We start from the raw sequence: 19,262 nt of genomic DNA on the forward strand, positions 1-19,262 counted from the left end.
GAAGGCAGCTCCTATCAACCTCTAAGAATCTATTTTAATAAATAAATACAGTATTTTTCGCTCTATAGGACGCACTTTTTCCCTCCAAAAATGAAGGGGGAATGTGTGTGCGTCCTATGGAGCGAATGCAGGTTTTCGCTGAAGCCTGGAGAGCGAGAGGGGTCGGTGCGCACTGACCCCTCTCGCTCTCCAGGCTTCAGGAAGCTATCTGCTTCCCGCCGGGCTTCCAAGGCTTGCGGATAACAGCCTGCAGCCTGAAGCTGGGGGAGCGCAGCACCGCGCACCCTGGGCTTTGGGCAGCTATCTGCAAGCCTTCGGAGCCCGGCAGGAGTTCCCGCCGGGCTCTGAAGGCTTGCGGATAGGAGGCTGCAGCCCAAAGCCCGGGGATTGTGCGCAATCTCGCTGCCGCTCCTGGACCTGTTCTGGGGGCTGGGGTCAGGGGAAGCTTGGGCTTCTCCCGCCCCAGCACCGCGGCTAAAAACGAACCCAAGACAGCGAGCGGGATCCATCCCACTGGCTGTCTTGGCTTCTGCCAAAGCCACGTGCAGCCTCTCATGGCTGGAGAGGTTGCGTGTGGTTAAAGAGGAAGCCAAGACAGCCAGCGGAATGGATCCTGCTGGCTGTCTTGGCTTCTTTGCTCTTTGGGGCTGGGGGGGGGGACTCCTGCCGGGCTCCAAAGGCTTGCGGATAGCTGCCCAAAGCCCGGGGTGCGCAGCGCTGCGCTCCCTGGGATTCGGGCTGCTGCCTGCTATCCGCAAGCCTTCTGAGCCTGGCGGGAACTCCCACGAAGGCTTGCGGATAGCTTCCTGAAGCCTGGAAAGCAAGAGGGGTCGGTGCACACCGACCCTTCTCTCACTCTCCAGGCTTCAGCGAAAGCCTGCATCCGCTCCATAGGACGCACACACATTTCCCCTTCATTTTTGGAGGGGGAAAAGTGCGTCCTATAGAGTGAAAAATACGGTAAGTACTTAACCCGAGGTACCACTGTATTTCCTTATATTTTAAGGCCCTCCACTGCTGCAGACATATATTGTGATATATCATGATATTTAGCTGGTGATATATTGTGATGTTGAAAAGCAGATATTGCCCAGCCTTAGTACAGAGTGCCCAAACCACAGTTTCCCTAATTCGGGCACCAGAGCAAACCACAGTTTTACAAATTCAGAAGTCTTCTATTTGGCAGAGCACAAAAAGGAAAGGAGGGGAAGGGACTGCAAAGACACATGGTGCATCAATAACTCAATAACTCATGGTTGCTTAGGCCCAGGAATGTGATGTCTGCACCGGGGCCAACATTTTCCAAAGAAGTCTTCTCTGTCCACACTTTTGCCTACAAGTCATTTAACAAAACAGCATCAAGAGACGTACACCCACATCTGAATTGGCAGCGAGAGAGGCAAGTGCAGCAAAACTTCGCTAATTCACATTTCCCTAAGCCGTACACCCTATAATTGAAAAATAGGAATCTCTATCCTTTTCTGTCTGGTCAGCGAAGATTTAACTGCATATTGCTGTAATGAGGTTTCAAATTACTAGGGCAGAATTACTATACTGCTATAAATATAACCATTTTCTGCAAAGAAGTAATCTCCAAGATGTATGAACGAAACAATGCATTTGCTATTCGGGAATAAAGTTAATTTCATCTCGCACGAGACTGCACTGACAACAGATCTATACCGCGCCCCGCACGCCAGCAATTTAATAATATGGTAGTTGGTTAGGTAATTTAAAGTCAATCAAATAGAGCTATGAAAATCGTACATAAATAACATTAAGAGTTCATGATGGATTGAAAATTGATTTTTCCCATTTCTAAAATTAGCAGGGAAAGTATTTTAGGAGCATTAGGTATTTCACATAAAAGCAAGTCACTGGCTGAGGGTATCTAACGTAGGAGGGCAGTCAAGGACACATTTGGGGAAATGCGCAATCTAATGCTGTTTTTCTGCTTGCACATGGAGTCAGTGAGACTTAGGAACAGTGGAACCTGCCTTAAACCAAGTCAGACCCTCTGTCTGTCCAGCTCAGGATGGTCTCTATTGACTGACAGGAGCTATCAAGGGTTTCAGAAAAAATGATTAAATAATTTTTTTTTAAAAAAGGGTTTCAGATGGGGGACATTTCCAGTGTCACTTGGAAATGCTGGGGTGTTTTGACTGCAAAGCAGCCGTCCTGCAACCAGTTTTAGAAACTCAGATATATAAGCTAGGTACCAAAAGGTTCCTTAGACCACAGTTGCAGTCGCCAAAATGGGATGTCTAGTTGCCATTTGGGGGCAAGACGGTTCTAAAGTCTTATTTTTCAAACGATGGACTATGTGATTCTCAGTTCAACATCTGGCTAGTTCAGATGACAACCTTGAGCTAGGTTAAGAACTTTTGAGAACTCGAAGAAGAAAAGTCACTTGATCCAGGGACAGTCCACTTAAACACTGGGCTATTCCTACCTCTTTTTCTTAACAGTGACACGGACCATTCATAACGTTAAGTATATTCTTCACAACTGTGGGTGGGGTAAGGCAAGTGATAACGATTAAGTACGACATTGTTCACCGCTCCTGCTCAGGCTGTTTAGAAAAAGCATTTTGGTTCCTGGATTCATTCTGATTGTGCAGGTAAAATAACAAATAGAATGCTACAGGATGGGTTATTAAGTGCGTGAAAACAGTCCAGATCCAATGATCCCCAGGCATGCACTTCCAGGTGGTGGAGATGTCAGGCAATATCCTGGCACCCAAGCATCTTCACTTGGTCACAAGTGGCCGAAAGCCAGGGGCAAAATGCACCCGGCGCCTGGCTAATTTCGAACACTGCCTGCCACGGACGTGTAGGCCTTTTCCACCAGGTCAGTGAAGGCTTGCATAGCGAGTTTGTGCCGACATTACATTTGACAGGATTTTTCAACCCTGGTCAAAACAGTGCGACCCAAAGCACATTCACTCAGAAGAAAGCCTCGCTGGGCTTGCTGGCTAGGATAAATCCCGCCAACTCGCCCAAAAGCATGCACACAACCACAAAAAGGCAAAACTACTCCAGCCTCCAACCACACCCTCAAGCGGGACCACTCTTCCGCAGTAAGACGGTTTATGGAAGAAAGCCTACAATACGTTGGTTCCATAGAAAGCGGACCAAGGCACACACGCGTGCAGGAGAGGGGAACGAAACAAGAATAAAAAATAATGCGAAGAAAAGGAAATTAAGCAGACGCCAGACACCCAGGCAAGAAAAGCACTGTCATCGCAATAAATCTCTTATTTTATCACTTTTTTTATTATGCCAAAGGAAATAGGAAGCCAGAAGCGGGTAAGGCCACCTGCACGTTGCAGAGAATGGTTAGCTGGGGCAGCTGTAGGTTCAGAATGAGAAACCTTTTCAACTATCAAAAACAATATCTAAAGCTCCATTTCTCGTAGCGGCGGGATGCCCTGTTTTCTCCTGGCGCAATTTCCCCGCCAGCGGGGCCCACAAGCGCAGCCACAAACCTCCACATGTGGGGCTGGCCTTTCCACATCTACATGCCACTACCGCCACCATCAGGAACAGGCAGAGTGTCTGGCCCCCACCACAAAAAAACCCCTTTCCAGTTACCTGCAGTAGACCAGGCACTCCATGTGGTTGATCTCTTGGTCGGAGCGGTACCGGCTGTAGTCTTCCCACAAGTCCTTGACCGCGGTGACCGCCAGGATGAAGAGGACGGGGGCCAAGGCCAGCTCAGGCTGGAAGGCGTTGACAGCCGGCACAAAGTTGAGCAGGGCGATGAAGACGAAGTAAACGTTGGCCAGGCGATGGAACTGCTCAAAGAGGTTTTTGGGCAGGAAGGACAGAGCTGTGTATTTGGTGGTCTTCAGCCTGTTGTCGGCTGGGGGAGGAGGGGGGTTCTCCGCTTCGGGCCAAGGTGCCAGCAAGTTGGAACATACCCTCCGTGTCTTGCATGCTGCTTTCTTCTTCTTCCTTCTCCTCTTCTTCCTTTCTTTTTCCTCCTTCTGCTCTGGAGAAGACTCCCTTCCACCTCCGCCTTGTGTCATGGTCTAATCCACCCCTACCCCCCAAAAAAATACCCCACAACACACACACACACACAGAGAGAGAGAGAGAGAGAGAGAGAGAGAGAGAGAAAGAGAAAGCAAAGTTAGAACTTTTCCCGCACTTTCCACATGGAGAAAGCAGCCAGCCCTCTCTCCCTCCTTTGCAAGATGTGATCATCTTTTTGAAAACTTACTCATGCCCTTATTTTCTTTCTCCCCTCCAAGCTAAGAGAGAGGTGAGGATCCTCCCTCCAGCTCCCTTGAACCCTCCCATCTAGAAATTTTTGTTTGGAATAGGGATCTCACTCTTTCTGCCTCTCCCCTCCGAATCTAGGAAGATGCTCTCTTTTTTTCTTCTTCTTCTTCTTCCACTTTCCCTCTCCTTCAAACTTCCCCCCGCTGCCTTGCCAGTGACTCCCGGGCGAGGAGGAGTTGCAGGAAGAGGAGGAGGAGGACTCGCACAAAGTAGTCCTTGTCTTACTTTGCACGTCGTTTCTCACCAGCCCACGGCTAGCTTTCGTTTCCGCTCCGCCGCAAAGAACAGGGGCTCTTGCTTACGGGAGGGAAGCGGCTGGCGGGGCGCGCGGGGAGGGGAAGAGAAAGTTGCACTCATACCGCGTGGCGCGCGGGGGAGGTTCCGGGAAACTTCCTGGAAAGAGATTGGGGGGGGGAGCGGGAGGAGGAGGAGGCTGACAAGGCCGAGGGGATAATCCCACTACTCACCCCCCTCAAAAAAAACAACAACCCACGGAGGCGGAAAAAGTAAATATATGAAGTTGAGGCGGGCGCAGCGTGGCTGTGCGCATGGGAACTCCGCGCACCACGTGCGATTCGATCCTACGTCGGTTCGATCCCATGGGGCTGCCCTATCTCTCTCTCTCTCTCTCTCTCTCTCTCTCTCTCTCTCTCTCTCACACACACACACACACACACACACACACACACACACACAGAGTGTAGAGAAGGATTTCCCAACTTTCAGTCTCCAGCTTTGTTTGGACTACAACTCCCATCATCCCTAGCTAGCAGAACCAGTGGTCAGGGATGATGGGAATAGTAGTCCCCCTAAAACAGCTGGAGACCCAAGTTTGGGAAACCTTGGTAGGGAGAGTATAGAGAGATGGTGCGTCTAGAGCAGGGGTAGGCAACCTAAGGCCCGGGGGCTTCTCTATCCTGCCAGCGGACAGGGAATCCGCATGTTTTTACATGAGTAGAATGTGTCCTTTTATTTAAAATGCATCTCTGGGTTATTTGTGGGGCATAGGAATCCGTTCATTCCCCCCCCCCCAAAAAAAATATAGTCCGGCCCACCACATGGTCTGAAGGACGGTGGAAAAGCCCACGGCTGAAAAAGGTTGCTGACCCCTGAGCTAGAGACAGAAGGAAAGTGTGTGTGTGTATAGAGTATATATCAAGAGTGTCTACACAGATATATTATTTCTGCGTTACAGGGGGTTGGGCTAGATGACCCTCGGGGGTTCCTTCCAACTGTTACCTCTGTGTCTCAATCGGTTAAAGAGGTTTCTTTGCCCACCAATACTGCACGGCAGGCAGGGGTTGCCCCAGGACTATCTCCAGGATCCCTCAGGACGGAGGGGAAGGGATCCTGTTTAAAAGCTGTTTAAAATGGCATTTCCAGGGATGATGGCATCTCTCTCTCCCCACCCTTGAACTTGCCACGCCGCATTCCTTCCACTTATGAACAGTCGTGGGGTGGTGGTTGGTTTTTGGGTTTGTTTTGTTTTAACACTTTTTCTTTGTTGCTTTTCGGCGTATATATATATATATATATATATATATGGAGAGAGGCGGTAACCTGATGTCAATTGCTTGGGAGAGGCGAGGCAAACGTTTTAAATGGGCACAATCCTGCGCATGCCTCCCCTACAAAAACTCAATAAAGGTTCTCCACACCACTTGTACATACATCTTCTTTTGCTAAGTAAAATTACTCAGATCAGTCTTGCCAATGGTTGGAGAAACTGTGGAATTTGTGGTTCTTCTATGCACATGTTGTGCTTTTTAAACCCATATATAAATTTGTGTTCATAGTTTTTCAGGAAGCAGGCATGAGAACAAACTAAAGCATGATTGCCTGACCCTAAAATTGTACAGTGGTACCTCGGGTTAAGTACTTAATTCGTTCCGGAGGTCCGTTCTTAACCTGAAACTGTTCTTAACCTGAAGCACCACTTTAGCTAATGGGGCCTCCCTCTGCTGCCACGCAATTTCAGTTCTCATTCTGAGGTAAAGTTCTTAACCCGAGGTACTATTTCTGGGTTAGCGAAGTCTGTAACCTGAAGCGTATGTAACCTGAAGTGTCTGTAACCCGAGGTACCACTGTACTTCTCTCCATTTTAAACTTGGAAGCTCTGGCCCTTAGTCACAAAGAACTTATCATTCAGCTTACAACTGCCGTTAAGATTACAACAGCCAAACTCCTGAATACAGATTTAACTGCTTCTGGAATTTGGCTCTTACGCAAAAAAAAAATAAAAAATGACTGGACACGTACAAGGATGTAGAGAAGGTAAACAGTGAGACAAGTTTTATCCACTTTGGTCAAGTTTTATTTCTTACCCTGCAGTGAAGGAACATGGATATAGACCACCTGTCACTCATGGAGTTTTATGCAAAGACACTTCTTTGACAGATTCTATGATCTGGCTTGGTTTTGCTTCCTCGCCACTCCCTCCCCCCTCCGGGAATTGAATGGTATAGTCTTCCTTTTAGTTGTTATATATAGAATTGTAGAATCGTAGAATTATATCAAACCTCTTTGGTGTTTTAAGGTAGAATCAGAGAAAGGTAGAATTGCAAGGGACCCAGAGGGTCCTCTAGTCCAATGCAGCAATCTTTTGCCTAACAGGGACTCGAACCCACAACCTGAGATTACAAGAGTCTCATGCTCTACCAACTAAGCTATGTGTTCTGTTTTGTTTCTGAAAAGTAATTTTAAAAAAGAAAACAGCAGCTAGTGTTTTATAACTGGATCAGAACCACAGCACTTGAGTAGGGTCTTGACTATTTCCCCCCTCTACAGTTATCCCCATCTAAATGCCAAGGTGCTGTTTGCCTTGTGGAGAAAAAATTGGGTACTTTTCCTTCCGGGGACAAACTGTAAGTGGGTGGGGGCTGACAGGCAACTTGGCTCAGAGGAAAAGGTTTATTCCCCCTCCCCTAGTTACAATCCTGATCCCATTCGGAGGCTCCTAAGGCAGTATTTAAAAGAACTGGGCAATCTGCTGACAAATCAGCACCATTTCATCAAATATACCAGAGGCCACGCGGGGTTTAGCATGCTGGTTTGACAAAAACCAAGAATGTTCAGAATTTACCCGGAACAAAGCCCTTAGGTACCTCACGTATTGATTTCTTTGTTTCGCTGCTTGAAAACATCTATATGTCTTTAACTTGCTGTGCTTTTTCCCCCCTTCTCAAGGTCCAGCTGAATGAAAGGAGCTCCCAAGAGGTGCATCTGGGTCCTTATGCAACGTCCATTAATTTCCCCCAGCCATATGCAAGAGAATATCTTTGTGTATTGTTTCTCTGGTTGATGGTTTGATTCTGCAGTGGTGACAAAAAGAAAAGAACTTCCCTTTCTCCCTACACACAAACACACACATACACACTGCTATTTTTCTAGAAAAAAGAGGTTCCAGAACTCACCATGAATGCTTGTTCTCTTATACAGTCGTACCTCAGAAGTTGAACGGAATCCATTCGACTTCCAAAACGTTCGGAAACCAAGGCGTGGCTTCTGATTGGCTGCAGGAAGCTCTTGCAGCCAATAGGAAGCCATAGAAGCCGCATTGGACGTTCGGGTTCCAAAGAACGTTTGCAAACCAGAACACTCACTTCCGGGTTTGCAGCGTTCGGGAGCCAAAACGTTAGACTTTCAAGGCATTCAGGATCCAAGGTACGACTGTAGTGGTACTGCACCCCACCCCCTCCTGAGAGGTGCCAGAACTGAGATCTGGTGAGTTCCAGCTGAAAAATGGCCATATATATATATATATATATACATATATATATATAACCTTAAATGTGAGGGGGTTTTCTCCCTCTGGATACCTTTCCCTTGCTGACTTCTCAGATATAGGATTTAATGCACAATTAGGACCCTATCTTCCCAGGGTGCTTATTTTTCCTGGTCCTATTCGGGTATTTAAATTCATGCGTGATACTGTATAAGATCTCCTTATCTCAGTAGCTCCTTCTGTATAAGATCTGTATAAGATCTCCTGATCTCAGTAGTTCAGTTGCCTATCTTCAGTTTCTGTTAACTCCTTTTAGAAACTCTCAGCTTTCCCCCTCTGACTTTATTTATTTATTTATTTATTTATTTATTTATTATTTATACCCAGCCCATCTGGCTGGGTTTCCCCAGCCACTCTGGGTTGCTCCCAACAGAATACTAAAAACACGATAAAAAAATCAAACATTAAAAAGTTCCTTAAACAGGGCTGCCTTCAGGTGTCTTCTAAAAGTCAATTAGTTGTTTATTTCCTTGACATCTGATGGGAAGGTGTTCCATTTATGCAAAAGACAGTAAATTCATTCTGCTAGAAGCCATAGGTATTTTGACCCAACTTAAAATGGTTGTTTTAAAGCCTGCACTTAACAGCTTCCATTGTTAACAGGCAATAATAAATCTTATGTGTAGGACGAAGGGCACACAGGAAGTGTGTGGGCAGGCAGTTTTTGCATATAAGATTGGGAAAGGGTAATATAAAACCTCATTATTCAAAATCTGAGAAGAGAACAATCTAAGGTGACATGGGTAGGTTTTCGCAAGCTGAAATGAAGATAATGACATGCAATAAAACAACAACAAGGAGCTCTTCTAATTGCAATCATTATTATTCCAAAAGTCCTCAAAAAAAAAATGATTACAGAGAAACAGGTCATTGAACTAAACACTATAGATTGAGATGTGGGCTGGTTGTTCATCAGTCCTAGTATAGCCTATTGTTGCTTAATAGTCCAGCAGGGACAGCAGGGCCAGATTTAGATGAAGAAAGACCCTAGGCTACTCTCTTGTGAGGCCCCTCCCCAACCCCAACCCTCACAACTAGAGGAAAATGGAAGAGTGTTATAAACAAAACAGTGAAGCCAAGGATGATGGCGGTTATTTAAAATTCTGCAATTCACAATTTCTCCTTTAAAGAACATAAGAAATTATTGTTAAATACCATGGTGATTTTTTAAAAAATGCATAAAATTAACACTGAATAACTGAACTTTGTAAACCTTCTGTGGCCTGGGCAGCCGGGTCTTCCTGTTATATACCTGCTGAGATTGACAAGGCATCTGACCCTCACCTGAATCTCATAGCTCTCCTGATGAGTGCTTTGGTCTGCAGCCACAGTGTGGAAATAAAGGATGAGATTGCCCACCAGATACCAGGCACTCCAGTTTTCAAACTAGGCCCCAGTGTTTTGGTTACAATCCCCTTCTCAATTATGTAATCAATTTTAATCTAGAATTTAAATTCTCAAAACTTTCTTATTTGTTAATTTGAGCAAGTAAACTACTGCTCTCACTTCATTACAAACAACATTTCTACCTGCAACACACTTGAGCAAACCTGCTCCTCTTCCTTTCATTCATATATATATATATATATATATATATATATATATATATATGCAAAATGCCCAGCAGTGCCAGCTTTCTTGAGCACACCTTGGGTTCAGATGACTGTGTCACTTCTACAAGTTTCCGTTCTCTGACTCTAGGTTCCCATTAAATCAGAACGTCAACACCACAAGTTGAAACGTTTACTCAGAAATAAGTCCTACAACATTCAGTTGGGGGCTTACTCCCAGAGAAGCATGCATTGAATTGCAACCTTAAGTCAATCCATGAATTGCCCAAATTCACATCTTTGTTGAGAAGTCTTGACTGTTCATTGTTCATTAGAGGACACAGGTCGCTCCCTAAATGTTCGCCCCCTCCTGAAAGGTGGCTATGAGGATTATGATGATATATCGCATGGCCTGAGTACGGTATGAAATCCAAAGCTTTTCTTGTTTATACCAGAACCTGGGCATTTAATAGCCTCTCAAAAGACAACTTTTTAATAGCCTCTCAGTTTTGCCTTGGGTAATGAGTATTACAGAACGGCACATATGGGACAAGGGAAGGGTATAGACTTAGCAAATGCATTTACATTGCAGTGTCAGTGAATCTCCATGCTTGGAACGATCAAGGTCAGAGTTTATGACAGTGAAAACTTACTATTAGCTATATTTGCTGGTTATAGGGTTCTTATTGCTATATGAAAGGGGAATTTGTCTCCTGTCACAGAGATATGCTTTCACATTATGATTACTATTAGTGGTAGTAGTAATAGTAGCAGGGTTTTATTCTTTATTAAGTTTATTAATCACTTTACACAAGCAAGTCAAAGCAATAGTAAAACACCGACCCTCTGTATCCCTATTTTCCAGGGGCATTCCCGGATTTACAGAGGCCGTCCTTGTTTCTGATTTGATCCCGGAATATCCCGCTTTTCCTTAGGACGTCCCTATTTTCATTGGAGAAATGAGGGAGGTTATGGAGTTATGTGGACCCACTGAGCCAAGGTGATAAGTAACTATGCAACCTTCAGAAGACCTTGGAAGGCAGCCCTGTATAGGGAAGTTTCTTTAATGTTTAATGTTTTATTATGTTTTTATATATGTTGAAATCCACCCAGAGTGGCTAGGGCAAACCCAGTTATATTATAAGGTGTCCCTATTTTCATCAGATAAATGTTGGAGGTTATGAAATAATACAATGCTACAAACAAAAAACAAAATAATTAAAAGCAAAGCACAATACGAGGTGATAAAAGGACTCCCCCAGAATAAGATTAGCTGCTGCTGACAGTCCTCAAAGATCTGTGTGTAACCAATTACTGCAAAGAAAAACGCTTAATGCCGTTAGTTAGTGAATGGGGGGAAGTAATGGTTTAAATCCTCTGGATTTCCACTCCAAAATATGACTCAGAGCCAAAAGAGATTTTGATGCGAGAGAGAGCTGTGATAAGATCTTCCGGTTTTTCCGCTCTATACTTCAAATGAGATGTGGGAGGGTTTGATTTTTACGAGAGTCATGGTGCTGAGGGAGGTGATGTGTAACCCTTTCCCCCACACCATTTCCCTGATCTGAATTCCCCCAGTTGCTCTTAGACCAACTTGGGGGAGGGATATAAAGTTACCCTTTTCTCCCACAGCAGGTTTAATAGCAGGGGAACACTTTACAATGGGGAAAAGAACGAACCCCACCCTACACCTCCCTCATGGCTGTTGCTTCAGTCAAAACCAGCAACCCTGATAAGAGGGTGAGATCTTTCTTTCTGCATCACGTCAGTTTCAGCCCTTCTGGAGAAACAGAAAATAGGATATGCTAGCTTCTTTCAGGTTAGATTAGAGAGACTGTTCTATATCGCTGCTATTTCCTCATGTGATTCAATCAGATTGCAGCAAATGCATGTTGCACAATTGCAGTCAACTGGGAGGTCTGGCACAATAAACCCGCTTCCCCAATACAGACTTTTGAGCAAAAAGGAAAGCGACAAGGAACTTGCTTAACTCGGTGTCGTCTAACTTCCCCGCAGCCAGCCAGAATGGCTGTTCAGTGAACAGTCAGTGTTGTCTAACCTCCCTGAAAACCAGTCAGAATGGATGCTCAGTAAGTGAGTTGCCCTGAGGTCCCTGAGTGTATGTTTAAACCGGGTGCAATGTTGTGATGAAGCATGCTTACTCGGAAGTAAGTCCCTGTGTTCAGTGTGCATAGGTCTGCCACAGCACAAAGCTGCTCAGGCAAACTATTCATCTAACATTGGTTTGTGGTTTTTTAAACAGTAACAAATTCATATACATCTAATTTCCTTTAAACCTTTGGGCTATCAGATGCATCCTCAATCTTTCCCTTTCCCACTTCTCTACAGAGGCCTCACAGACAGCTCAATTACCATATCTGCCCCAAATCCTTTATGTACCACAGCACTGTTTGTTTCAGAGCAAAAGGACCTGCCCACTTAACCATGCTAATTTATAGCCACGCTCCCTGGAGCCACTCGAGGCAGTGGCTAGAAATTTATCACTGTAAATTAGCTTTTCAAATCCATTGGAAGTAACAGCATTAAGGGACTGTTTCAAATTTGAAATTCCACTTAATTTTCTACACCAAAGTTATATAACAGAGCCTCTACAAAGACCCAATTTATAAAGGCTTTAGGTGTTTGAACTTGTGTAGAGGGGATAGACAGGAAATGTGGGAAACTTATACCTCCTGTTGTTGTTTTTACATGTCTACAGAAATGTGGGCTCATGGGAGATGAGTTGACATTGCAAAGGAATGGCCCGTCTCCTTTTCCTTGTAAGTTTAAATTTGCCAGTTATTCATGGCTGCAATCCGGTTTACACTTTCCTGGAATACCCTGGGGATTTCCAAATAAACATGCAATAAACTTCTTAACTGCATATTAACAGCTTTCCCAAGTACTGTATTAAATTACTATTGTTTATCAATTTCTGGAGCAGATGTATGAGCTACAAGAAGAACCTCTTGAACTTTTTCATGACTGCCTGTATGTTTTGAAAGTTGAGGTCAGGGATAAATGCATTGTATGGCTGCAGCTACTTGAAAAATATTATCATGCCCCATTCACCACTCCCCCAATATATTATATACCCAGCCAGTTTTATATACAGTAAGCCTTCAACTTAAGTTGTGCGCATTCAGCTTTATGCGTGTGGCAAATAAATAAAATAACATTTTTAAAGGGTCATAAAGGAGTTTTTTTTGGGGGGGATGACTTTGGCAATCCCACCCACCATGGAACCCAACGGGCTTTGACTATCTGCAATGTTGGCTTTAGGCACAATCCCTGGAATGTAACCCCCACATAAGTTACTGTATTTAGTGCTATTTTCCTAGAAAAAGAGGTGCTGGAACTCACCATGAACACTTCCCTTGTTCTCTTATAATGGCAATGGCACCCACCTGAGGGGTGCCGAAACTGAGTTCTGGTGAGTTTTGGCTGAAGAAAAAGCCTGGGTTGTATTTGACCGGCACAACCTGCCCATTGCTACAGCAGAGTTCTTACATCCAGTCAGGGATAGCTCTGGCTCTCAGCTTCCTCCTCCTTAGTCTCAGCCGGGGGGATGGGAAGTGATGTCAAAATTAGCATTAGCTGGTTCTGCCTGTCATTAGCTCTGCCTCCTGCTATTGTTGGATTCTCTGCTTTCCACCCCACCAGTTACAATGGGCCCCAGTCGCCACTGAACCCCGTCCCCTAATATTCTTTTAGACAGACATGTCAAGAGTTGAAATTGAAGCCTTCTTTATGTGCGATGTAACATCAAAGAAGCAGTCAAATACAACATTTCCTGTTTGCCCAGAGTGGACACACAGGGGAATGTTGCCCCAGCCAGGAGGACTTCTGTCACACCTGGTCTGGAGCATCCTCCCCCTGCGTGTGACCAGGTAGATGGGTGTGACCCTGGCAGACCCTATAAAGGGGCTAGTCACGCAGCCATCTCTCTCTTGCCTCTGTTGATGCCTTTTGCTGTGTGCTGTCTCTCAGCCAGCAGCACACGGGCTCATCCCTCACCTCACAAGATGAGCCCACACTTTTCTCTGTAACTGTAACTACAAGATAAAGCCGGCCTTCAGCATCACACTGTGAGCTGAGTGTAAGTAAACCTTATCATTACTTTTAAAAGAAGACTGCTGCGTCATTATTGTTTCTAAGAGGGAACTAAAGGGGATTTTCCAGGAACAATCCAATCTGGAAAAGCCAGGCTGGATTGCATAACTCAAATGGTTCTAAGGAATCCATCAACTAGCTTCCAGCAACGTGCAAGGGAATGTGCTCTGCTACTAGCTCACTAGCGTGAGTGAGGAAGGATAATATTTAATCAATATATCCTCTCCTACTATCTACAACATTCCCACACTTTACACTGCTGGTCTATGTATCTTCCCCCCATCTGCAGCCCTTCCTCTTATTTACAAAGTCGGAGAAGACATCTCAGTATCTGGATTTTCACTCATGTCTAGTCAATCCATGCTGCATGCATGGTAACTGGATAATTGTGGACCAATAAGCAGAAAACCAGCAAATCTGCCATACAAGGATTTCCAGAGAAAAAATAAAGAGCATTGCAAAAAACATTCCAGTGGAATTCTGTGGAATGAGCTCAAGGGACTAATAGGGGTGGGGATAGAAGGTGGAAGCAAGGCTATCTATAAGACCTTGGCCATAATCTTTCCTCAAACATGAAGATTGCAGAGAAGGCTGTATGGACATGAAGAGGCTTCTAGGGAAAGATTGCGCAGTGTTTCCTGGAACACTCTTTTTCAACTTCTTTAGCTGTCTCTGTTGGAGGATGCACTACTTTCCCACTGAATCTTCCACACCCAGGAATTGGATACAACTCAGAGAATGTGATGAAAATGATGTATAGATGGTACATTACACCAGTGAAGTTAGCAAAAAAATTATCACATGTGGTGGGAGTGTAAAAAGGTGAAATGCTTCTGGGAGATGGCATATAATGAATTAAAAAAAATGTTGAAATATACATTTATAAAGAAACCAGAAGCATTTCTCTTAGGCATTGTGGGAAGTGATATAAATAAAAAGGAATGTAAGCTTTTTTTTATATGCAGTAACAGCAGCAAGAATATTATTGGCCCAAAAATGGAAACAAGGAGAATTACCAATGATGGAAGAATGGAGAATGAAATTAATGGACTATGCGGAACTTGACAAATTAACAGGAAGGATCCGAAACCGGCGGGACCAGAAGTTCACTGAGGACTGGAGTAAATTTACAGACTATTTGAAAAGTATCTGCGACGACCAGACAACGTTTGTAGGTTTGCAAGAAGCTCTGTGAAGAATTAATATTAGAAATATTGTAAAAATGAAAAAGGAGATAGGATATGTTATTAATATAAGGCAATATTAAGTTAGGAAATGCGTAAGAAGTGACTAAGATGGAGGACTATCAAAGGAGCTGATGGAAGTCCAATAAGAATGTATTTGTGATAAATTGTGTGGTATGTTTTATAATTTTGTATTTTAAAATTTTATATATATATATATATATATATATATATATATATATATATAGAATTGGATACAACTCCCAGCACATTTTGACACGGGCATCTTCATTTTCCATCACTGTCACTAATGGCATGAAGATGTTTACAGTCTAAACAACCCTCTGGAGGAGACAAAAGCGTTTCTTTAGGATGAAGCTTTCTAACACGGCACAGTGCTGTTCGTGAAAAATATTGCTTCATATGTCCCACTGCATTCAAGAAGAGAGGTTGTTTGCTTTCCCCGAGGAAAATATGGCTCAAAACTTTACCAGAAAAAAGACTGCAGGGACAAATCTCTCTTTCCTCTCTTTATGTAAAACGTTTTGCTCAGACGTGCTTTAACTCACTCTGTTTCCCCTGAAGGTGATGCTATACTCCTCCTAGTTTGGCAAGGCTAAATGTGACAGCGACACTAATTAGTACATTTCCTAGCTGAATGTAAACATTAGTTGGAGCTGTATTTTTGCATACCCAAGCAGAAAAACAGATGATACAACAGATATATTCCATCGCCCAAGATTTTGCTATTCTATTATGCTATTCATCTGAATCCAATGTGGTTTCATTTGAACACATTCCCACCAACATGGTTGGAAATCTGCTCCAGAGCAGTTCATTTCCAACATGTATCCTAACTATTTAAATAAAGGCACTGTACCCGAATAGGCATAAAGTTCCCCAAATAGAGCATTTTCTAGAAATTAGCTTTCCCATTTTAAATCAACCAATTAAGATAAACCACACTTTCATATAAAATATCACAAAGCAGTATACACATTAAAAAAAACAATATTACAAAAAAAAAACCATCCATAAGAGATGGTTGGCAAAGAATCTCAGCTTAATTGTACTAATCACACATTGTAGTTGCAATCCCATTATTTCAGCTACATACACTAAGTTAACATTTTCTCCACTTAACTTTCAGATTCAGACTGGTGCAAGATCTTATAAGTAGTAGATAGGAGACCTTCAAAATACTAGATCAGGCACAGACAAACTCCAGTCCTCCAGATATTTGGGACTACAGTTCTCATCATCCCTGACCACTGGTCCTGTTAGCTAGGGATGATGGGAATTGTAGTCCCAAATGTCTGGAGGGCTGGAGTTTGCCTATGCCTGTACTAGATGATGCTTTCTCAAAAGAAGACCCGAGAGTTGCAAATCTGAGCAAACGAGAGATGTGATTTGGTAAAAGACTTGGTTTTTTTTGTGTGTGTGTTCACTGATATTTCGTCATATAAAATTATATATCACTCCTTTTGTGTGTGCCCTATTTTGTTTTTGTGTGGCATCATTTTCATTTTTTTAATTGTGCCTAGGGGGCCTCAAAAGGTAGAAGAGGCTGAGGTCACTCTGGACCTCTGAAATGGAGTGTCCCTTATCATTGAACACGCTGTTCAAGGCTGGGAGTAGCACCAGAGGCCCTCAAAGGCTTCGCCAGTATTCTCTGTGAAATTGACTGCACACACACACACAAGCATGCCCTAGAATCTTTTGCGATTTGCCCTTGTTCCATGGCATACACAAGACAATGCACAAAGAGTTCCTGAAATGCAGAAAATTTGAAATGTAAAGCACAATAGACATATAGCTTGCAGCAAAATAAGCAGTCCCGCAGAAGTGTGCAATGAGATAGCATTCTTTTTACTGCTAAAAATGATATAGCATGAAATCAATATCTAGGTATAATAATTTGGTACTTTTCATTTATTTCCCCTATTTATAGTTTATCCTATGTTGCAATCATCCCAGGGTGGGATGTAACAGCATTCGGTGTAAAACAAAAATTCAAACAGAATATGCACAAGTTAAGATAAAACCAGGGTCCTCAAACTTTTTTAGCAGTGGGCTGGTCCACTGTCCCTCAGAACTTGGGGGGGGGCAGACTATTTTTTTTTTTTTGTGGGGGGATGAACGAGGGACGATGAGCGGCACGCGAAAGGGCTCCGGAGAGGGGTTGCTTTAAATGGTGGCAGCTTGGGAGGGGTGCTCAGCCAACTGCGGCTCCTGTGTCTTGCAAATGGCAGGGGCTGGTGGCGGCGGCGGCGGAGGGACGACGAGCGGTGCGTGAAAGGGCTTTGGAAAGGGGCTGTCACCAACAAAGCCCAGCCCCCTTCCTCCTCTAGGCAGGGCGGGGAGAAGCCAGAAGGAGGGAGGGAGGAGGAGGTGGCGGCACCGTGTGAGGGAGAGGGAAAGAATGCGTGCGCTGGCAGTCCACGCGCTGACAATCCACACGGTGATTCCCGGACCGTCTGCAGGCCGGATTTAGAAGGCAATTGGGCCTGATCCGGCCCGCGGTCCTTAGTTTGCCGACCCATGGATAAAACCAACAAATTTGATAATAAATCTATACAGTGCCACATGCCAGCATTTAAAAAAGTCAGTTCCAGGATTGGAGCCATTCCTAGCCACATCGCTGATGAGCCTGGCATAGATTCTATTTTCATATGCCTTCTATATCTCCCCCAAGTGGTGGGTTGATCTTCACACTTACGTTTCATAGTAGAGGCATCCTCCCTACACTTTAGCCTCAGAGTTGGGCTCTCACTTTCCACAATTTCAGGATCAGTAACAATTTCTTCCTTGGAAGTGACTCTTTCCCTGAATCTCCAGAAATACTTTTCACCAAGAACAAGCATTCCACTTAAGAGCTGTGAACCTGCAGCAAGGAACCCCACATAAATAGCAGCTCCAACACATTGCTCTTTTGGAACGAGAGGCAATCCCAAAACATCAGGGAGCTTCATTCCTTCCTTCGCTAGGATAGAATACATATTCCAGGAAACGAAAATGAGCACAAATGTTCCTGCAGCTAAGTCCAGAATGACTCCAATGGAAAAAAAGGTAAATCTCCATGTTTTCCAGGCTTGGAAACGTTATATAATGGAAAGGCCATACAAAACATGGTCACCGCATTCACAATGGAGGCTAATGGCATGAAGTCCTGAGCAATAACTATTTCAGAGGGAAGGGACTCATCATCAGCTAATGCTGTGCACAAAACATTTATCTTCTTAATAGAAATTCTATGAGCAGAACAGGCAACCCAGAGCCCAATCCCTGCAAAGCCAGGTCTGCTGCCGCTCATGATGCTGTCAACATGCCACATTCTCCACTGGACACCGGCTGTGGCGCAGATGCACATAACGCAGCCAATAAGAGCCAAGACAAAGGCACCTACTTGGAAGCAAGACGCCCTGCACAGCCACCGTACAGGAAGGGAGCCATAATCTGCCTGGGCGGTGCTTTCGCTTGAGTACAGGCAAGGTGGACAATTGAAGGCATGCTGGAGAAAAACAAAGACAAAAGACAACAGTTAGATACTCAGGTACAATGTCTTATGGACATCCCCTAAAGTCTGAGCAAATAGTGATGCGCAGCCATAACAATGCCATCATTCTAGGACAAATTCTACATTTCCCACCTTGAGACGTAGGAATGGGAAAGTCTGCTGCATCTGCAATCACAGGTGCCAGGAACACTGTGATGTTGGTGGACCATTGAGGAGCGCTGAATATATGTACCTACATGGTATTGGTTCTTCAACCAGACTCTGGTATGCAGGGGCTTTTTCCAGGTCTTTCTTCATGTGTCTGATCTCAGAGAAGACCTGAGAAGACTGAAACTCATCTGGATGGGTCACTGAAGCAACGGCCCCTTGGAGTTCTGAGGCAGTTAGAATGCAGCTTGCTTTGAACGCTCAGAACAACACAAATCATAACTCCAGGGTACGGGTCGTTCAGAACATCTGGCAACTGGAACTTTCAGGGAACTCCATTTTCTCCTTTACCAAGACAGACTCTATATTCAGAGAAATTGGAATTTTATTTCTTTCAACAATTTATATACCGCTTGGAGGCAGTAAGCTTCCGAGTACCAGTATGACTCTGGAACTTGAAAAAGACACTTCTTTGTTAGATGTAAGCTATGGGGAAGATGGGACGCGGGTGGTGCTGTGGGTTAAACCACAGAGCCTAGGGCTTGCCGATCAGAAGGCTGGCGGTTCAAATCCCCACGACAGGGTGAGCTCCCATTGCTCGGTCCCTGCTCCTGCCAACCTAGCAGTTCGAAAGCATGTCAAAGTGCAAGTAGATAAATAGGTACTGCTCGGCGGGAAGGT

The 19,262-nt window shown here is 44.4% G+C and overlaps 1 protein-coding gene across 4 annotated transcripts in view; it reads right to left on the reverse strand.

Moving 5' to 3' along the window:
• Window positions 1–18,752, reverse strand: part of LOC310761157 (phospholipid-transporting ATPase VA-like) — a 99,772-nt gene extending 81,020 nt beyond the window's left edge. The window contains exons 1-2 of one of the 4 annotated variants that reach the window (XM_083610858.1): window positions 18,671–18,752; window positions 18,324–18,428 (exon numbers count right to left, since the gene is read on the reverse strand). In XM_083610858.1, coding sequence (XP_083466984.1) covers window positions 18,324–18,427 — 104 coding nt within the window. In that variant the 5' untranslated portion in view covers window position 18,428; window positions 18,671–18,752. Of the gene's footprint in view, window positions 1–3,593; window positions 4,308–4,336; window positions 4,683–18,323; window positions 18,429–18,670 lie in introns of those variants that run through there. The other 3 variants (XM_083610857.1, XM_083610855.1, XM_083610856.1) reach the window with 3 other exon arrangements.
• Window positions 18,753–19,262: the final 510 nt, after the last annotated feature.

The sequence above is a fragment of the Podarcis filfolensis genome (assembly GCF_964270895.1).
Source record: "Podarcis filfolensis genome assembly, chromosome: 4".
NCBI classification, from domain to species: Eukaryota; Metazoa; Chordata; class Lepidosauria; order Squamata; family Lacertidae; genus Podarcis; species Podarcis filfolensis.